This window comes from Tupaia chinensis, unplaced genomic scaffold (assembly GCF_000334495.1).
Source record: "Tupaia chinensis unplaced genomic scaffold, TupChi_1.0 Scaffold000076_1, whole genome shotgun sequence".
Taxonomy (NCBI): Eukaryota; Metazoa; Chordata; class Mammalia; order Scandentia; family Tupaiidae; genus Tupaia; species Tupaia belangeri.
In genome coordinates this window covers 51149-69144 of record NW_006159536.1, presented here as the reverse complement: position 1 = coordinate 69144, position 17996 = coordinate 51149, and the positions used below count along the sequence as shown (strand labels likewise).

The following is a 17996-nucleotide window of genomic DNA, read 5'->3' as shown; positions in this document are numbered from 1 at the left end:
TAAAAATGTCTTCTGGGGCTTGCAGGTGGTGTGGTGGTTAAGGGCACTGGACTACCATATGGTCGACCACTATTCAAATCTCGGATCTGGCAGCTTGCTTGCTTTCTCTCTTTTTATCTGTCTCTCTCTCTCTCTCTTTATCTCTGTACCTCTCTGGTCAAAATAAAATAAATACAGATAAAATAAAATAATTCTTTAAAAAAAAAGGTCTTCTAACTGGAAGGTTGAAAGGAGGAAGACTAGACATGTATGAAGGCATAGAAGAACTTGTACAAAGGAGGCCCTTGAATGGAGGTAAATCATTATGGGATAGAGAACAGGCATAGACAGTAATCTTCACCTGCCTTTCAGCCGGGAGTAGCAACTCACTAAACCTTGCCATGGACGGTGCACTGAGATGCACGGTGCAGAGTTTCTAACAATGGCTGTCAGCGCAATCATGCTTAGGGCAATGGGATTTTTCGGAGTGGAAACAGACGTCATGTGACTTGATACGCCTGGTCTCACTGAGTCCTCAGAACAATGAAGTGTTGTTAAGTAAAGGTAACCAGCCTAGTTAGACATGACTATTCACATATGGTGAAATTGGGAATCAGAGGAGTTAAATAAGTTGTCCAAGGCCACACAGCTAGCAAGAGACAGCACCCTGGGATCGAACACCCGTCTGCTGGCCTCTGAAAAGCATGCCCTGGACTTCGACGTTAGCTGGATGGACTTGAATGATAGTTGGTCAGGCACTGGCAATGTGGTTTCAGGAAGGGAAAAGGGAAGTAGAGGTTCTGGTGTTCTCTGTTCTCCTTCCCTTGTCTCTTTCCTCTCTTTGCTGTGCCCCTTTTTAACCTCCCTGCCTCTCTTTCTGTTTCCTCTCCTCCATGAAATGGAGCTAAAGAATATTTTTATCACTTGCTTTATTTGTTGAAGGAAGATTGATTTCTTCAGTCTAAAGTGGAGTAGGACATTTCGGGTTTATCTGAAGCTAGTTGAAAATAACCCTCACTCGTGTAAGGCCCTTAGTTAGATTTTTTTTTTCCCCCTATGGGTCCAGAGTCCTCAGCAGCAATAAAAAAAGCTCCCTCTCAGCAAAATACAGCTCAGTGTCAGGAGGCAGAATCCCAGACTGATGGTGGGACAATACTGTGATGCCTTTTGGTCAGCAGGTGGCAGCAAAGATTCCTGGAGAAAGCATGAAGCCTGAGTACAGTACATGTACTGTATTATGTGGCCTGTTCAGTGGCCAGAAAATCTGCATAATCTGATTAGTATTCGGCAGAATTTTAAGCTTTTGCTTGGGAAGGATTTGAGCTGCTGCTTAGGAGACATTGTATCGGAGGGAATTCAAGGTCACCTGGATATATGCAGCAGTTATAAGAAAGCCTTTGGCAATGTCTTTTTTTTTTTTTAATAACTCCATCTCTCTTTAGTTAAAAACCATTTTAAAAATTATATTAAATCCTAGAGGACTAATTAGAAAGTAGTCTTGCAGTTGACTCTTTTAAATGCTACATTTCCATTGAGAAGTCCTGCTAATTGCTTATTCAAGATCTGAAGAAGGTCCTGAGTGGAGCTGATGCGTAGCCACAGGAGAGAGGCCTGAGTTGGTATTCTAGCGGCAGGGAAGGGCTTGTGGGACTCAGGGGAAAGAACTCAAGACTCTATGCTGGTAGCTCACATTATACCCTCTGCAATAATGATAGTTGGGTGTCCCAAAAAGAAAAAGTTTACATCGTATTAATAATATATAGAGATGCTTGATCAGTCATTTAATTTTTTTTTTTTTTTTTTTTGCATAATCTGATTAGTATTCGGCAGAATTTTAAGCTTTTGCTTGGGAAGGATTTGAGCTGCTGCTTAGGAGACATTGTATCGGAGGGAATTCAAGGTCACCTGGATATATGCAGCAGTTATAAGAAAGCCTTTGGCAATGTCTTTTTTTTTTTTTAATAACTCCATCTCTCTTTAGTTAAAAACCATTTTAAAAATTATATTAAATCCTAGAGGACTAATTAGAAAGTAGTCTTGCAGTTGACTCTTTTAAATGCTACATTTCCATTGAGAAGTCCTGCTAATTGCTTATTCAAGATCTGAAGAAGGTCCTGAGTGGAGCTGATGCGTAGCCACAGGAGAGAGGCCTGAGTTGGTATTCTAGCGGCAGGGAAGGGCTTGTGGGACTCAGGGGAAAGAACTCAAGACTCTATGCTGGTAGCTCACATTATACCCTCTGCAATAATGATAGTTGGGTGTCCCAAAAAGAAAAAGTTTACATCGTATTAATAATATATAGAGATGCTTGATCAGTCATTTAATTTTTTTTTTTTTTTTTTTTTTTAAGGAGGGGTTTTTGTTTAGGTGCATGCACTTGCTGGAGAGACAGAGAGACAGAAAGAGAAATTACCCCCAGGGGAGATGGCCATACCACAATCCCATCTCCATTCTCCTCTTGGGATTTTGGGGCACACACGCACATGCACCCAGTGTGAGTTTTAAGCTACCGGGTCCAGGACTTGAACCACTATTGACTACATTAGAGTCCAGCGACATAACCATTATGCCATCTGCTGGTTCAAGCTATTTAATTTTTGAAGATCTTAATACGGACCAGGCTCATGTATGTATACACCCAGAATTCTGAGAGGAGAACGGAGGAGCATATCTCTCAGGTCTCCCCCAGTGATTTCTTGCTTTCTGTCTCTCTGTCTCTGTCTGTCTGGCAAGTTTACACGCCTATAGCAAAAAATCTCTCTCTAAAACAAAAACAAATCTACGCATGAATTAAAATTTTTTCTTGCACCAAAATAATTTTTTGTGTTTTAGGTTTTTGGCCATAGGGCACATGTGCTTGCTAGAGAGAGACAAAGAGAGGACAAGTGAGGCATCACTTCCCCAGGGGCAATGGCCACACCGTAACCTCTTCTCTTCCATTCTTCTCTTGGAATCTTGGGCATGTGCACACAGGCGCCCAGCGAGATTTTCAAGTCACTTTGTTTGAGACTTGAACCACGGTCTGCCATATGAGAGTCCAGCACCTTAACCGCCATGCCATCTGCTGGTCCCTGAACTCATACTTTAATTCTATTTCTCCATGAACTACTCGAAATCTTCTCATAGTTAATTTTATTTTGAGTATTTAGTGTTTGATTTTGAGTATTTAGAAAATGGTAGTTCTTAACCACATATATTTTTGATAACATCTGGACATTCAGGAACATTTGGCAAAGTCTAGAGACATTTTTAACTGTCATAACTAGAGAGAAGCTACTTGAAGCTAAAGGATAGTGGCTAAGAATGTGCTGAACATCCTGCAATGCACAGGGCAGCTCCCAGCCCCCCACACCAACTCCTGCACACAGAATAAAGATTACTTGGCCAAGATGTTAAAATATCCTGATTTAGAGGAATATAGAATAAATCAGATACTCAGACCTCAAGTACCAGAACCTTAACAGTAGTTTTCTGAGGTTACCATGTGCCAAACTCTAAGGGCTTTGCTGGTAATAACTCACTTCATTCCCACAACAACCCCATCTTCTTGTTCCTGTTTTTACAGATGAAATCGAAGCTCATAGAGGTTAGAAAATGGGTCCAAGGTTTTTGTGCTTGTAACTGATGGAGTTGAGATTCAAACCTAGACAGCTAGGCTATAGAATCGCAGTGTCGGAGCCAGCCTGTGGCCTGGTGATGAAGAGTTGAATCCCACATGGCCGAATGTGTGATTCAGGTCTGGGACCGGACAGTTTGCAAAACATGCTGGGTACACGTGTGTGTGTGTCCAAAATCCCAAAAGGTGGAAGAAATGGAAGAGGAGGGATTGCAGTGTGTCCATTCCCCATGGACAGTGTTTTCTTCCTCTCTCTCTCTCTGTCTCTCTGATGAATGCACACACCCTCTGGCAAATTTTATTTATTTATTTATGTGTTTATTTATTTATTTACTTATTTTTTAAAGCTTTTTGCCATAGGGTACATGTGCTCACTAGAGAGAGACAGAGGCAGTGAGAGGGAAAGTGAGAAATCAACCCCCAGAGGGGATGGCCATGCTGCAATTCCTTCTCCATTCTCTTCCCAGGATCTTGGGCACAAACACGCATGTGCCCAGCGTTGGGCACAAACACGTAGGTGCCCAGCATTTTTTTAAAGCCACTGAGTCTGTGACTTGAACCATAGTTGGTTAAATGAGAGTCTAGCAATGTAACCACTATGCCATCTGCTGGATCCTCTGGCAAAAAAAAAAAAGAATTCTAGTGTTAAACATTACAAAAACTCCCACAAAGAAACAAACAAAACAAATGAGCCCACAGTCACATCCCATACCAATAAACAAACACAGGCCCTTAAAAAAAAGGCTCCCTCTGGACGCCATCGGTTTCTGGTCATTATATAGTCTATGTACACACCTGGGCTTGTTATTGGTCACGGATTGTGAGATTGGGGACCATGTCAGGACCAGAGAAGGCACTGAACAAAGGTTCTTTAATGAAAAAATGATTGGCTGGCCCACCTTAAACAGCACGTTTTCCTGTCCTAGCCCCTTTGAATGAGCCTGACTCACCTGAGCTATTCGGACACCATATTTGCAAATCTTCTTAGTTAATGGTCCAGCCAAAACCGAAGAGTTCATAGCGTTGTGACCTCCAGGATGGATTTTTTTTTTTGATAGGCTTTTTCTATAGGGCGCGTGCACTTGCCAGACAGACAGAGAGAGACAGAGAGACAGAAAGCGAGAAATCACCCCCCAGGGGGGATGGCCACGCCGCAATCCCTTCTCCTCCATTCTCCTCTCGGGATCTTGGGCACGCACGCACACGTGCCCGGCGTGAGTTTAAGCCACCGAGTCCGGGACTTGAACTGCGGTCGACTATGTGGGAGTCCAGCAACATAGCCATTACGCTAACTGCTGGTCCCCAGGATGGATTTTTTAATACTTATCCTTTGGCCCCCTGAGTTGAGACTAATTAGTCAGGAGAGCCTGATGCCCACCCTTGACCTAACCCAGGCACTAGGAGATGAGATGAAAACAGTGACTGAAACAAAGCAGTTTGAGGCTCAGTGTTTTGTGTGTGTGTGTGTTGGAAGATTGAGGAAAGGTAAGAAGAGGGCAGCCTGCAGGGAGAAAGCTGCAGGAAAAAGAAGTGAAAATGCAGCAGTATGGTTTGCTTGGCTATCCAAAGAACCCAGAGAGCTTGGCTCTTTAAAAGCCAAATACAACTTGGTCTCTGAGGATCATTTGGCTATGGGGTGGCTTGTATCTCGACCAAGGTAGGTCCAATGAAGGATATAACATCTATAACAGAATTAATCTTGTCTGGCTCGTTATTGGGTCTCCTGCACCTATAACCACACTGAGTGAACAAACAAATTAAAAATGAATGAACGTGGGACCCACAGGTGGCATGGTGGTTAAAGGTGCTGGACTCCCACCATGGCCATCCATGGTTTGAGTCCTAGACCTCGTGGCTTGCTTTCTCACTTTCTCTCTCCCTCCCCTCTCCCACTCCCCACGTTGCTCTCTGGTGAGCACACAAACCCTATAGCAAATTAAGAAATAATAATAATTAATTAAAATAAATAATTCTAAAAAAATGAATGAATGAATAAATAGAATGAGTTGAAACTAGGGCGATCAGAGAGGACTATAATCAGGTTACATGTGAATTAGGGTGATTGGAAGGCTGATTTCAAAGTTATTACCTTAGTAAATATTTGACTCTTCAGATGGACCTGGTGGGCTCTTGAACACTACATAATCTTACTGTTGACAGTATGGTCTGTGGGTAAAGATGAGGGAGGCCAGACTTCCTGTGTCCATAGCCCTGCCCCTTCCCTGGTCTCTTCCACATCTAGGTGGGAGCATCAAAATCCACAGTGTGAGCAGAAGGCCTGGGTGTGGTCTGTTGGCTCACCCTCCTGTCTTTCTACTCTCCTCACTCACTGCATGTTCCTCCCCTACCCCATCTTCCCTTTCTTCATCCTTCTTGTAGAAGTATTTAAAGGTAAAAGGATCAATAAATTATAACCTGGTATAAATGTTTGTTAAATGTTCATTCACAATTGACAAAAAGTGAACTGGCCTTAAAGATCATTCAGAACACTCAATTTTTTAAAAAAATCAATATAGAGAGGCGCAAAGAGGCCAAGGGTTCTGCCTAGGCGTCTGTAGTAGTAAAGTCAGAGCTCAAACAGAGGGCTCTGGACTTCCAGATCATTGTTGCTTCTACTGTGCGAGATTTGCAAGAACTACAGGACTTGGGAAAGAGAAATGTGACAGCAATGAACCAGGGAATGATCTTGTCCCCGTCCCAGAGGATACAGTGCATCACATAAGGGAAGAGTGTGGACTAACCAGAGCTACATGGCACAAAGTGTAAGTGAGAGGTTATATGAATTATCAACGAAACAGAATCGAAACTCCAAGCCCGCTAACTCTATTTGCTACTCCTACTCAACCTTACACAGAATACATTATTATTACTGTACAGTCCTCTGCATGAGAAAGGCATTTTACAAATATGGCTTTATTATTTTTTTCATTTAACATTTTATTTATTATAATTTTCATTTGACCAGAGAGAGACAGAGAGAGAGGGAAATTGAGAAAGCAAGCCACCGGGTCCGTGACTCGAACCACGGTCAGCCATGTGGGAATCCAGTGCCCTCAACCACCACGCCACCTGCCAGCCCAACATTATAAATTTATAAACTAAATAAATTCTCTCTAGAAATTCCTTATATTGACAGCCCAGGTCACCCTTACCTTGGTAGTAACAGAACTGGCAGAGGAATCAGCTCCATAAATTTTAAAGACTTCCTCGATTGGGATACTGTTCTGTTAGACAAGAACAAAAATGCATTATCACATCATGTCTATTATTTTATTACAAAACAAATCTATTATAGCTCCAGTGTGTCTAATATTGTACTGGGCTTGGGTAGCGAAGACAATAAATAAATAACTTCTGAACAAAGTAGGTATAACCATTTTCCTATTAGTATGTTTCCCTTTCTTTTTCCCCCTTAAGTGTTTTCAAATGTAGTATAGTAAAAGTCAGTCATTTTATTATGTTTTAAAAAATAAGACATTGGGGGACCAGTAGTTAGCATAATGGCTATGTCACTGGACTCCCACGTGGTCGACCGCGGTTCGAGTCCCGGACCCAGTGGCTTAAACTCACGCCAGGCATGTGTGCGTGCGTGCCCAAGATCCCAAGAGGAGAATGGAGGAGAAGGAATTGCGGCGTGACCATCCCCTCTGGGGGGTGATTTCTCGCTTTCTATCTCTCTGTCTCTCTCTGTCTGTCACGCGCCCTATAGCAAAAACCTCTCCAAAAAAAAAAAAAAAAAAAAAAAAAAAGAAAATTGGGGCCAACAGATGGCTTAGCTATTATGTCTCTGTTCTCCTACATGGCTAACCATGGTTCAAATCCCAGACCCAGTGGCTTGAAAATCATGCCAGGTGCATGTGCCTGTATACCCAAGATCCCAGGAGAAAAATGAATGAGAAGGATTGTGGCATGGCCATCATCCACATGGGGTGATTTCTCACTTTCTCTCTCATCGTCTCTGTCTTTCTGGCAAGTGCATGCACCCTAAGGCAAAAACCTCTTTAAAAAAGAGACAGTTACTAATTAGTAAATCCTAAATATTTAGAAACATCAGTTAAAAAGTAACTTAAGTATGCTTTAAGATCAAAATGCATATAATAGCTATGAAATATCCATATAGGCAAATAGTGTTATTCTCCTTACCATTAAGATTCCAGCATAGGATGATAAAATCATTGCTTCTCGCTCTCTACGGTTTGGATATATGGGTCTGCCATGAAATGGCATTTTCCTAAGGGGGGAAATATGAATAAATAATAGTACAGAATTTATTTTTATTCTTTTGGACACCTGCTAAGTTTAGATGAATCCACAAGTAATTTGCAATGGCTAGGTACCCTCTGCTTATTTATAAGGTTGATGTGGTTGTCCTTCTCTCAGTAAAATACACACTTCAAATTTCCAGTCTTCCAACAATGATGATGAAAAATTTGCCTTCATCTATCCATGTTTTTGCAGCTATCGAACACCAACAGACTGGCCACTGTGGTGCATGTTTATGGTTTAACCTACCACATTTTTTCTCATTCTTACAGCAATTCGCTTAGGGGTAACTGACTTACCCCCCTGTAAGTCCATATGATCTAGGGATGTCAACAGCACTGCTAGACTCCAAGGATGGAAAACATATTGTGGACTAAATTAGTCCATGTGTTCCAGTCCACTCCCAGATAAGTCAGAGTAAACAAAGCCGTCGAGTCACAATTCTGTGCTTCTTTTAAAAAAGCCATTTCCCCCTGGACTGGATGTTTTAATGAAGGGCTGAAACTAAGAACAGTGTTCACTATAGGAAACACAGTCAAGACGTAGATCCTTGTGACACCGTTTGAATTTCTAATTAAACCATGACTAAGACACACCTACCTACAAGCTTTTCAGATACTGAGGCAATAAAAATCTCCTACCTATCTATTAAGTGTTTTGTTGTTTTTTATTTCAGCTTTTTTTTTTTTTTTTTTTTTTTTTTTTTTTTTTTGCTTAAGGGTGTTCAAATTAAGTTTTCTGCTTACTACTAAACCTTAATATCCATCCATGTACATGTAGTCCAAGGACATAGAATAGAAAAAAGAACTCACTTCTAATTTAACTCCAGCCTCCTTAGTTCTATATTCTTACCAACTGTGTGAATGTGTCTGAACACTGCACATGAGAGAAAAATGGCAATAATCTTGGGGGAAAAAATTACGCTGTGAGTTACACGGCTTAGCTCAGGTATGTATCTGCTAACATGCTTCTTAAGATATCGTGTTTGACCCAGCTGCAATAGCACAAGCTGGACACTGCCAAGCTAAGACCACATGGAAGGCTGAGGTTGAATTTCTAGCCCGCCTTTAAACAGGGCACTTGTAATCCTAGCTATTCAGGAGGATAAGGGAGAAAGAAGCATTACAATATGGAGAGACCCTGTTGAAACAGAGAAAGAAAAAGAAAGAAAGAAAGAGGGAGGGAGGAAGAGTTGGACAGTCTGTGGAAGAGTTCGGCCTTTCCTCTACAGAACTGGCCATTTTCAGAATCTTGGCATGAGCAAAGTAAACCAGACTATGAAAGACAAGCATTGTATGTCCCAACTTAATAGATATCAAATGTCTGTACTCTATAGCAGAAACTGAAAGATTGGAAAACACATAATAGCAGTGAGGCGAATTGTAGATACTAGAATCAGTGTAGAATGGGGTGGGTAATGGGGGTGAGAGGGAGGGGATCAGGGAAGAAAGCAAACAAAATATTTAAGGGACACAAAAATGAAAAGGTATCTGTTGATGATAATATATATGGTAATGTCTTTGACTTGACTAATATGCACTGTATTTGTACGGGGAAAAACCATGTTGTATACAACAGAGATGTCCAGTGACTAAATGTAAATAAAAAATAAATTTAAAAATAAAAAAGAAACAAATAATTGTAAAAAATAACAATACAAAATCATGGCATGTACACAATAAAGTACAGTCATGTCTCTAAGTCAGAACAGTCTGCACAAGAAAGTTTTTTATCTGATAAGTACCAATCAGTAGAGATGCAAATACCTAAACACATAGATGACTTCCTCAAGCTGGCAACCATTCCTCAGGGTTCTGGTTGCAGAGGGATATTTACTGTACTGTTTTCAAATTAGAGAACCTCATGTCAGAAGATGCTAGGTGGGGATGGAAACTCTTCTATCATTAATCATAATCACTCATTTAAAAACAAAAAACTTATTTCTCTTTTAAAAATAATTATTTATTTATTTAATTCCATTTGTTGTTGTTATTATTATTATTATTATTCTAATTTGACCAGACAGAGATAGAGAGAGAGAGAGAGAAAGGGAAAGCGAGAATGCAAGACTGGAACCACAGTCGGCCATGTGGGAATCCGGCGCCCTTAACCACCTCGTCACCTGCCAGCCCCAAAACTTATTTCAACTTACACTTCTTCCCACTCCAGCCAGGTGAGGTCTTCTGAATGGTCCAGCCATTGCAAAGCAACACGGAAGGCCAGGTCATAGTGCGCCTGAAAAAAAGAAGCACAGGCAGCAAGGAACCGGCTCAGACACTGGCCAAAAATTACGCTGTGAGTTACGCAGCTTAGCTCAGGTACGTATCTGCTTACATGCTTAAGATATCGTGTTTGGCCAAGCCTCGTCTATTTTGCAATGATCGAAATGGGAAGGATCATTAACTCTAATAACCTGATGCTCAGTCAGAAATATTTAGGGCTCTTCACGCATTAAATGTATCTCATACTAGAGCAGTGATTTGATTTGTGTGCTCTGGAAAAGAAAGAAAAAAATCAGTGGAAAGAATAGTAAGCTGGGAATCAGAGAATCTCATCTCAAATCTAGGTGCTGCCAAGAACTAGTGGCATATCCTTGGGTGAGTAATTGATGTTTTCTGGGCCTCAGCCTCCTTAAATTTTAAAATAGAGAAAAGTGAGAGTGAGGGAAGATGGCCACAGAGAACAAATTCTGATTCTCTGAGTAGAAAGTCAGAAATCCTCTTCTAGGGGCACAGGCTAAGTACAGTGGGAATACACAGGGAGGAGATGTTTTGTCTACCTGGGGAGGTGAGGGGAATCCTGGAAGGTTCCATAAAGGAGGCTTACTTAAGTAAGGCCAGTTTCTACCAATGGAGAGGGAAATCCCAGGTGGAGGGACCAGCGAAAGCAAGGGACTGGAGGGAGAACTGGTTAAGTGACTTGCTGAGAGTCTCAGGACAATAAAAATCTGAAGACCAATTCAAATGTTTATTTCTATCACAGCGACCACCTTTTTCCAGTAATTGCAGAGAATTCTTGTTTAGTAAACATATTTATTATGTATGTATCCAAATATTCTTTCTATCCTTTCCATTCCCCTCCCCAGAAAAGGAAAGGTTGGTTTTGTTTTTATTATACATGAGTTCTAAGGTTCTAACATTCTCTAGGCAATGTAATTATTTCTTCCAATGACTCAACCAAACTGAAAGTGAATATAAATAAATAAATAAAGGGGAAAACTGAACCATGGTCAGATGTTGAAACCAAGTCCAAAGTTTGATGCCTGGATTGGCAAGATTGGCATCACTTGTTTGCACAACAGAAATGCAAATTTCCAGCTCTACCCCAGACCTCCTGAATTAAAACAGCACTGTAATATACTCTCATTCAGTTTGAGAAGCGCTGCTCTGATCTATTTAATTTTTGCATATAATATGTGTGTAGAGAGAATAAGCCTTAATTACTTACTTAGCTTCTGGGAAGTGTTGAAAATCAGTGATCTCTGCTTTGCTTTAGTTATACTTTGGGGTGGGGAGGTGAGCACGGGGTATGTTCTTCCTTATTAATGCAAGAATAAAGAATGGGCAGCATTAAAAAACTGAGGGTTTACTAATTTCTTTAAAAATTAAATCTTTATGTGGCTCCTTCTTCAATTTCTGTGAAGTGGACTTTCAGAACCTAATATGAATCTAAACTTCAACACAAAAAAAAACACAACAGTTTATTTATTTATTTATTTTGAGAGAGATTTTTGCTATAGGGTACGTGTGCTCATCAAAGAGATAGAGACAGAGAGACAGAAAGCGAGAAATCACCTCCCAGTGGGGATGGTCACGCCACAATCCCTTCTCCATTGTTCTCTCAAGATCTTGGGGACACACGCACTTGTGCCCAGCATGAGTTTAAAGCCACCAGGTCTGGGGCTTAAACTGCAATGACTATGTGGAAGGCCAGCGATGTCATCATTACACCATCTGCTGGTCCCAACACAAGAAATACTAGAATTACTCATTTGTTTGGTTTCTCTCCACTAATGGCAAATGACAAAGAAATTATTAAAGTTGAAAACCATGTGATAGCTATTTTTGTCCAAAAAATTGAATGCCAAGTAACATTTTACCTTACACTCATTTTCTTTTTCACTGTTTTCTTTCATAATAACAAATGACTCTCAAGACTTCCGTGTTCTCTTTTTGCTTTCTGTTTAGTGGGTTGAAATGACCCTATGGATGATTTTAAGATGAGGTTAAGATGAAGAAAAGGACATTTTTTTTGGTGGGGAGGGGATCAGCGTTGGCCTTGTTTATTGCACAGATTAGGTCCTTGCTCTGTCCCTTGAATAGAACATACAACACAAATGTGACTCGCATCAGCATGCCTTTCTTTACCATATCATCTAGAAAGGTGAGTTGCCTTCTTCCTTTTGGGTCAAATTCATTTTCTCGAAGTCTGATGCCAATATAATCTCCCCTTAAAAGCAAGAGAGCAGTGTTGAACCATTGCAGGTGACACAGGGCTCCGTCTGCAGCAAAAGGCTTTCCTATGAATCCCTCCCTCCTTGACCAAAACACAAGAGAAGGCACTGAGGCAGTTGAGTTAATATTCAATATTGCTGTAAATGGTAATTCTGCAACACGACAGGTTTAAAATGTCTAACCACAATTAGCAAAGCACATTTATCTGAAAATTAAACTTATGTAATTAGAAATTTATAGGAAGGTCCCAAGAAATGTATGCAAAATACCCACACACAGAAAAAGTTTTACAAGATAAAAAGGATTGAGACTCATGATTTAAATTTAAGATTCCCGGGGCCAGCATATGGCGTGGTGGTTGGGGAGATGGACTCCCATATGGCTTACCACAGTTTGAGTCCTGGACCTGATGGCTTAATTTCTCTCTGTCTCTTTTTCTCTGTCTCTCTGTCTCTTTCTGGTGAGTGCACGTGCCCTATAACAAGTTGAGATAATAATAATAAATAAAAACTAAATAAATAATTCTTTAAAATAAAATAAATATTCTCGTGCTGCCCATATTGAATTCAGGCAGAATGTCCAAAGTTGATAAATTCCAGATATATAAACATCTGAAGTGATATATTCTTTTGTCCTAAGACTTTTTTTCATTAAAATGAAAATATTTTTAGGAGGAATCATGCATAAGAATGTATTAGTAATTCTATTTTAGGGTAACACAACCAGATCATTTTATTTTTAAGAATTATTTATTTAATTTTACTTATCATTATTATTACTTTTTAGTTTGCTACAAGGCTTGTGGGCTCACCAGAGGGAGACAAATAGGAAAAGTGAGAAAACAAGCTGCCAGCTCGAGGGCTTGAACCGTGGATGGCTGTGTGAGAATTCAGTGCTTTAGCCACCATGCATGCTACCGGCTGGCCCTATCAAATTCTTTTCTTTAAAAAAAGAGATATTTGCTACAGGGCACATGTGCTCACCAGAGAGACAGAGAGGCAGAAAGTGAGAAATCACCCCCCAGGAAGATGGCCACGCTGCATCACTTCTCCATTGTCCTCTTGGGATTTTGGATATACACACACATAGGTGCCAGCATAACTTTCAAGCTGCCAGGTCGAGACTCTAACTGTGGCCAACTATGTGGAAGTCCAGTGATATAACCATTGTGCCATCTGCTGATCCTGCCAGATCCTTTTTTAATGGTGGCTTGTAATAAGAGGAGTTTTGTAAAATAAGCACCTTTGGAGGAAACTAGAAATGGACACTACTCTGAGAAAGCTGGACAGAGGAATTGGATGCAGGAAAATGACAGTTTTACAGATCTCACAATTTAACTTATGTAAGGCCAGTTCTGGTTGTCTATTTACCAAACTGAGACACTTTGGATCGATACTGTGTGCAGGATATGTATGTATGGCTTCTGAAAACACTTCTTCCTTAAGCTTTTCTTTCTTTCTTTTATTTTTTGGAGAGAGATTTTTGCTATAGGGTGCAGAGACAGAGACAGAAAGGGAGAAATTCCCCCCACACACACACCAGAGTGTTGGCTATGCCACAGTCCCTTCTGCATTGTCCTCTTGGGATTTTGGGCACACATGCACATGCGCCCAGTGTGAGTTTTAAGCTGCCAGGTTCAGGACTTGAACCACGGTCAACTAGGTAGGAGCCCAGTAACGTAAATATTACACCATCTGCTGGTTCCCTTCTTTAAGCTTTTTTAGATGATAAAAATTTAATTTTTGCTATAGAATTTCAAGATATTTTAAAATAGCCTAACTATATTCTTGGGATATAAAATTGCATTTAGATTTTTTGAAATTCTTTGGTTGAGCTGTGTAGAGGAGCTGGCAATTCCTGATCATGGTTTCTTCTTTATTATTATATTGGCTTCTGAACACTTACATGTAAACATATGTGAATTCATGCATAGTTTATTCAAGCATTTCTTAAGGACTTGTTAAAAGATCATTTTCTTATAGGTACAGAAAGGACACCTGACAGGAACTATGATCAAGGCCTTTGTTGAAAAGGATTTATTGTTGTGCCTATAATACATATGAAATAGAACATAACGTCTTTATATGATTATCACCAACATTTGTTGGTGAAACCTTTATTACGTACTAAGTATTTTAAAAAAGAATAAAATTACCACCAGAGGAAAAAATATTTTTTCTATGGAAAATTTAATGTTTTCTTTTTTAGTGTTAGTAAAAATTCAGATGTGGGGGCTGGTGGATAGTGTGGTGGTTAAAGGCGCTGGATTCCCAGTGTGTAAGAAGAGGTTTGAATGTGATGAAAAAAGTCTGGAAGAGTTAGCAAGAAACTAATGATAGTGACTTGTCCTTTTTTGCTGGTGGTGGGGGGTATGAAATGGCACCAAGGAGGACAGGGCCAGAGGTTAGAAGTCATAACTGATGCTTTGAGGTCTAGCTCATGTACTCAATCACCCAATCGGGGAAATGATTTAAAAGCCATTAATCAATCATTTTCTTTCTTGCTGTTTCAGTCTGTCTCTGTCTCTCTCTGGCGAGCACATGTACCTTAAGGCAAAACCTCTTTTAAAAAAATTCAGATGTCGCTAGAAAGACAAATGATTTAGTTAAAATGATTGACAATAAAAGAGGCAGAAATTGCAACGTAAATGCTGGGCCTTTGGGCACATTTTCAAGAATCTCTCCTATACCATCTACCAGCAAGGCCAGCCCTTTGCGGTGGTGAATCTCGCCCACCATGGCTGGCTGGGCTGGGGGCTCTGCTCTCAGGCTCCAAGAGGGGGCTGCATTGGATGTGCATGCTCCCAGCAGCCACAATCTCCTAAGAATACCCGCACCACACGGGATGCCTGCCTGGCAGGAGACAGAGGTCAGAGCCTCTTCTGGCTGCCTTCTATCGCACAGGGATTGATTCTTCCTTAGATTTCCACCCTCTGCCAAGACTCAGACTGTCTATGACGTGAAACCAGCCAAACGCTGTTTCATAAATAAAGTTATGCTCAGTCATACTTACAGGAGCTTTTTCATTTCCTTCTTTATGAGCCTTCTTTCCATGATTAAGGGCTTATCCACCTGAGCCGATATCTGCAGTTTACACTGACTTGAGATCCTTTGGGGAGACCCAGCCTCTCTGAGCCTAAAAGCTACAGCAGCAAATCAGAGAGAATTTGAATTAGGGATGCTATCACTCCAAATACCAGTCATGGAATCGCAGGCTCTGGAAGGGATCTAGGAGTGCACAGGGTTCAAGCCTCTTATCCAGCAATTTCCAGGTATGAAGGTTGCCTGGAGGCTAGCACACTGTACTTCACATTTGTCTAACATCTTTTATTCCTTCGAGGCTTTTCCAACTTTTCTTATTTACTTATCCTTGCAGTAATCTAAGAAGTAAAACAGAAATGACATCTGTAATAAACGATTTGAGAAGAACCATCCAAACACAGATGGCTGGTACTCCAAATATGCGTGAGTTTTTCCATGTGAGTTCAACCTGGAGATGCCTAGTGGAGTCCACTCCAAGGCAGTGGCTTATACATAATAGAGTTTTCCATGGAACTCATCTATAATCTCCTATGACCGGAAGTCCTTGAAAGAGCCTTTGGTCATTACAAATGTCTTCAATTCCCATCCCTGCATTGAACCAAAAATTGTAGATCAGGTAGTAATGTCAAAAAGGGTCTGAAGTCAAAAAAAGAGTTTACAAAACCCACCACTATGAAATGGGCTACCCAGGAAGTGATATAGGTAGGATATCAACCTAGCTGTGATGTTTTATTTCTTTAAAAGGATTTGAAACAGAAACCAGCAGGTGTCATGGTGGTTAAGGCACTTGACTCCCACATGACTGATCTTGGATTGAGTCCCGGACCTGGCAGCTTGCTTTCTCACTTTTCCTTTCTCTCTCTCTCTGGTCAAATTAAAAATTAATAATAATGATAATAATAATAAATAAAATTAAATGAATCTTAAGAAAAGGATTTGAAACAAATTGTAATGATTAATTTTATGTATCAACGTAATTGGGCAACTATATCCAGATATTTTGCCAAACATTATTCTAGATGTTTCTGTTAAAATGGCTTTTGGACGAAATTAATTACAAATTAATGGCTTTGAGTAAAGCAATTTACCTTCCTTAATGTGTTGGATAAGTGAGCTTTGGCTAACTGGGCCTTATCCAATCAGTTGAAGGCCCTGATAGAACAAAGACTAATCTTCCTGAGCAAGAAGGTATTCTGCCAACAGACAGACTTTGATTTCAAATGTAACTATTTCCTGAGTCACCAGCCTGGTGACCTACCCCATCAGATTTTGGACTGGCCACGCCTTCACAGTGATGTGATCCAATTTCTTAAAATAAATCAGTCTTTCTCACTCTCTGTTATATGTCACTTGATAAATATATGTTCTGAGAAATATGTTGTTAGGTGACTTCATCATTGTGCAAATATCATAGCATGTACTTACCGAAGTCCAGCTGGCATAGCTTAGTACCCACTGAGGCTATATGGTCTAGCTTATGATAATTCTATGGGACCATTGCTTCATATGTGGTCTATTGTTGAGCAAAACATTGTTACATATGTGCATGCACACATACATATATATTTATGTAAACTGAACTGAGCAGGCATCTGTATTACATATATATATATATATACACACATACATATGCACATGTACATATGGGTGATGTGTAGGTATGTGTGTGTGGGAAAGACACACACATATACACACACACCCTGTTGACTCTATTCCTCTGAAAACCTTGACTAACATACAAATGTTAACACAAATGTTAGCAGTTGCTGACTCTGGGATAAGTCTATGAATGTTCATTATATTATACTTTGTACTTAAATTTCACATGTGTCTTTTTATAATTATTTTATTGAAATTTATTTATTTATTTATTTTAATTTGACCAGAGAGAGTCAGAGTCAGAGTGAGAGTGAAGTGAGAAAGTGAGAAAGCAAGCCACCAGGTCCGAGACTTGAATCATAGTCAGCCATGTGGGAGTCCAGCGACCTTAACCTCCACACCACCTGCTGGCCCTGAAATTTCACATGTGTTTTTAAAACACTGTTCTAAAGATGATTAGTAAAAAATCTTTGTGAACTTTTTAAAATTGTAGCATATAAGCACAGCTTCATTTAGTTTTGCTCTCTAACAATAAGCAAAGAGCAAACAGAATACTGCACTACTGATTTAAATTAATTTTTCATTAGGCCACCTTATGTATTTGGGTCATCCTTGCTACTGCTACATCTGCTTTAGCTTTTTGGGGGTGGAAGGGTGTGGTTAAGGTGGAAGGGAGGAAGAGAAGCGTTCCATAGCATGCACTAACTATATTAGCAGTAATTCTGCTCTCTACAGGAGAGTCAACTGAGAGGGGATGCTGCAAGCCAGAGAGGGGCCTCCTGGCCTAGGGGAAGGAAAAGCCCTAGACCTAGGGAAGCCTGATGCCAGCCTGTGGTGTCCAGCCACCACTGACTGGTATGCTATGGCCAAGCCTCTTGGCTCTTGTGTTCCAGTCTCAGGTGTTATCTAAGACAGGATGGGTCTCGTTAACATCATCAGAACACTTTTCACCCTGATACTCTATAACTCCAAAGAGCTGGCATGTATTCAGATTCTATTAATTCAATAATTTGGAAAACACTTGTTTTTCTTTAAAAAAAAAAA

The 17996-nt window shown here is 40.3% G+C and overlaps 1 protein-coding gene across 1 annotated transcript in view; it reads right to left on the bottom strand.

The window, feature by feature from the left end:
* The window catches only part of LOC102494693 (uncharacterized protein C2orf80), a 40444-nt gene extending 25002 nt beyond the window's left edge, over positions 1 to 15442 (bottom strand). The window contains 5 exon segments of the mRNA XM_014584256.2: positions 6748 to 6819; positions 7739 to 7826; positions 10011 to 10093; positions 12226 to 12307; positions 15325 to 15442. Of these exon segments, the coding sequence (XP_014439742.2) occupies positions 6748 to 6819; positions 7739 to 7826; positions 10011 to 10093; positions 12226 to 12307; positions 15325 to 15365 (366 nt within the window). The 5' untranslated portion in view covers positions 15366 to 15442.
* Between the last annotated feature and the right edge of the window lie 2554 nt (positions 15443 to 17996).